Source organism: Limulus polyphemus, unplaced genomic scaffold, assembly GCF_000517525.1.
Source record: "Limulus polyphemus unplaced genomic scaffold, Limulus_polyphemus-2.1.2 Scaffold6144, whole genome shotgun sequence".
In the NCBI taxonomy this organism is placed as follows: domain Eukaryota; kingdom Metazoa; phylum Arthropoda; class Merostomata; order Xiphosura; family Limulidae; genus Limulus; species Limulus polyphemus.
Window position 1 is genome coordinate 53998 of NW_013671754.1, and position 1575 is coordinate 55572.

A 1575-nucleotide genomic window follows, 5' to 3' on the forward strand; every position below is an offset into this window, starting at 1 on the left:
TATTTAACCATCTAATACAGCCCTAACAATACTTTATTTAACCATCTAATACAGCCCTAACAATACTTAATTTAATCATTTAATATGGCTCTGAGTATATCTCATTTTACTGTCTAAGTGTGATCCTATGCATAATTTAAATGTGGTGGTTTAGATACCTGGATAACAATTGATTCTTAGAATCAGTTATTAGTGGAAAACCTTATGATCTTTAGAACAATGTTAAGTAATTATCAAAACACAGTACATATCTTTCACAGAGCATGTCTCTAACCTTTTGGAAGACATATTTTGAAAATTTGTATTTACCATTTGATTTTATCATTTCTTAAATACTTTAGTCATCAGAATAGTACGATTGCAACAACAAAATTAAACTGTTACATATAATATTTACCTGACACAGGCTGTAATATTGATACTTTTGCCCAAGTAGTCAATTTTATTACTTGCAACCGCTAATTGAAAGTCCTCGCTTTGTTTTGAAGGGGGCATGTTGTATCGCAGAATTGCCTTAAAAAAATTATCACATCCTTCGTCAAGCTTATACTTCATTGCATTTATAACAATTTCAAGTTGCATGGTAAAAAAACTTTATTATCTCTGTCATTACAGGTCTTTGTTATTAATAAAACAAAATTAGATTCATTATGTTTTATAAGTTTTAACTTTTACAGAATTCATCTTGTAGAATACGTATTTTTACTTAAAGCATACTTTTGATAAATAAAATGTAATTTTTGTGCCAAATTTATAATCTCTAAATTATATACTTTTAACATCTTACATGAAATTTACAAGTGATCAAATCACGATTGATATTGTTCTCTTCAAGGTTATTGTAGTAGAAGGGTGAGCTGATCTCTACAATACGTACCTGTATAAACACACAACCCGAGCCAGTAGCTTCGACTTCCAACAAGTTAGGTATGGTGCTTACATATGCACTTTGTTGAACAAGTTTGTTCGTCTCATCCACTAAAAAGGTATTCTGAAGATCGTCCCCTTTCAGAGTGACTGTCATATCCGCCTTCTCACGATTGATTAATGCTGCATACTTCGACAGAGCTTGAAGAGCTACCACAGTGTCCTACCACAGAATAATAGAACAATAAATAGTAATACGTTCTTATGAAGAGCTACCACAGTGTCCTACCACAGAATAATAGAACAATAAATAGTAATACGTTCTTATGAAGAGCTACCACAGTGTCCTACCACAGAATAACAGAACAATAAATAGTAATACTTTCTTATGTAGAGCTACCACAGTGTCCTACCACAGAATAACAGAACAATATATAGTAATACGTTCTTATGAAGAGCTACCACAGTGTCCTACCACAGAATAACAGAACAATAAATAGTAATACTTTCTTATGAAGAGCTACCACAGTGTCCTACCACAGAATAATAGAACAATAAATAGTAATACGTTCTTATGTAGAGCTACCATAGTGTCCTACCACAGAATAACAGTACAATAAATAGTAATACTTGCTTATGTAGAGCTACCACAGTGTCCTACCACAGAATAACAGAACAATATATAGTAATACGTTCTTATGAAGAGCT

General features: G+C 32.1%; 1 protein-coding gene across 1 annotated transcript in view; it reads right to left on the reverse strand.

Moving 5' to 3' along the window:
• LOC106473404 (alpha-2-macroglobulin-like protein 1) overlaps window positions 1-1204 on the reverse strand; it is a 9124-nt gene extending 7920 nt beyond the window's left edge. The window contains exons 1-2 of the mRNA XM_013934084.2: window positions 878-1204; window positions 398-513 (exon numbers count right to left, since the gene is read on the reverse strand). Coding sequence (XP_013789538.2) covers window positions 398-513; window positions 878-1024 — 263 coding nt within the window. The 5' untranslated portion in view covers window positions 1025-1204. The remainder of the gene's footprint in view (window positions 1-397; window positions 514-877) is intronic.
• Between the last annotated feature and the right edge of the window lie 371 nt (window positions 1205-1575).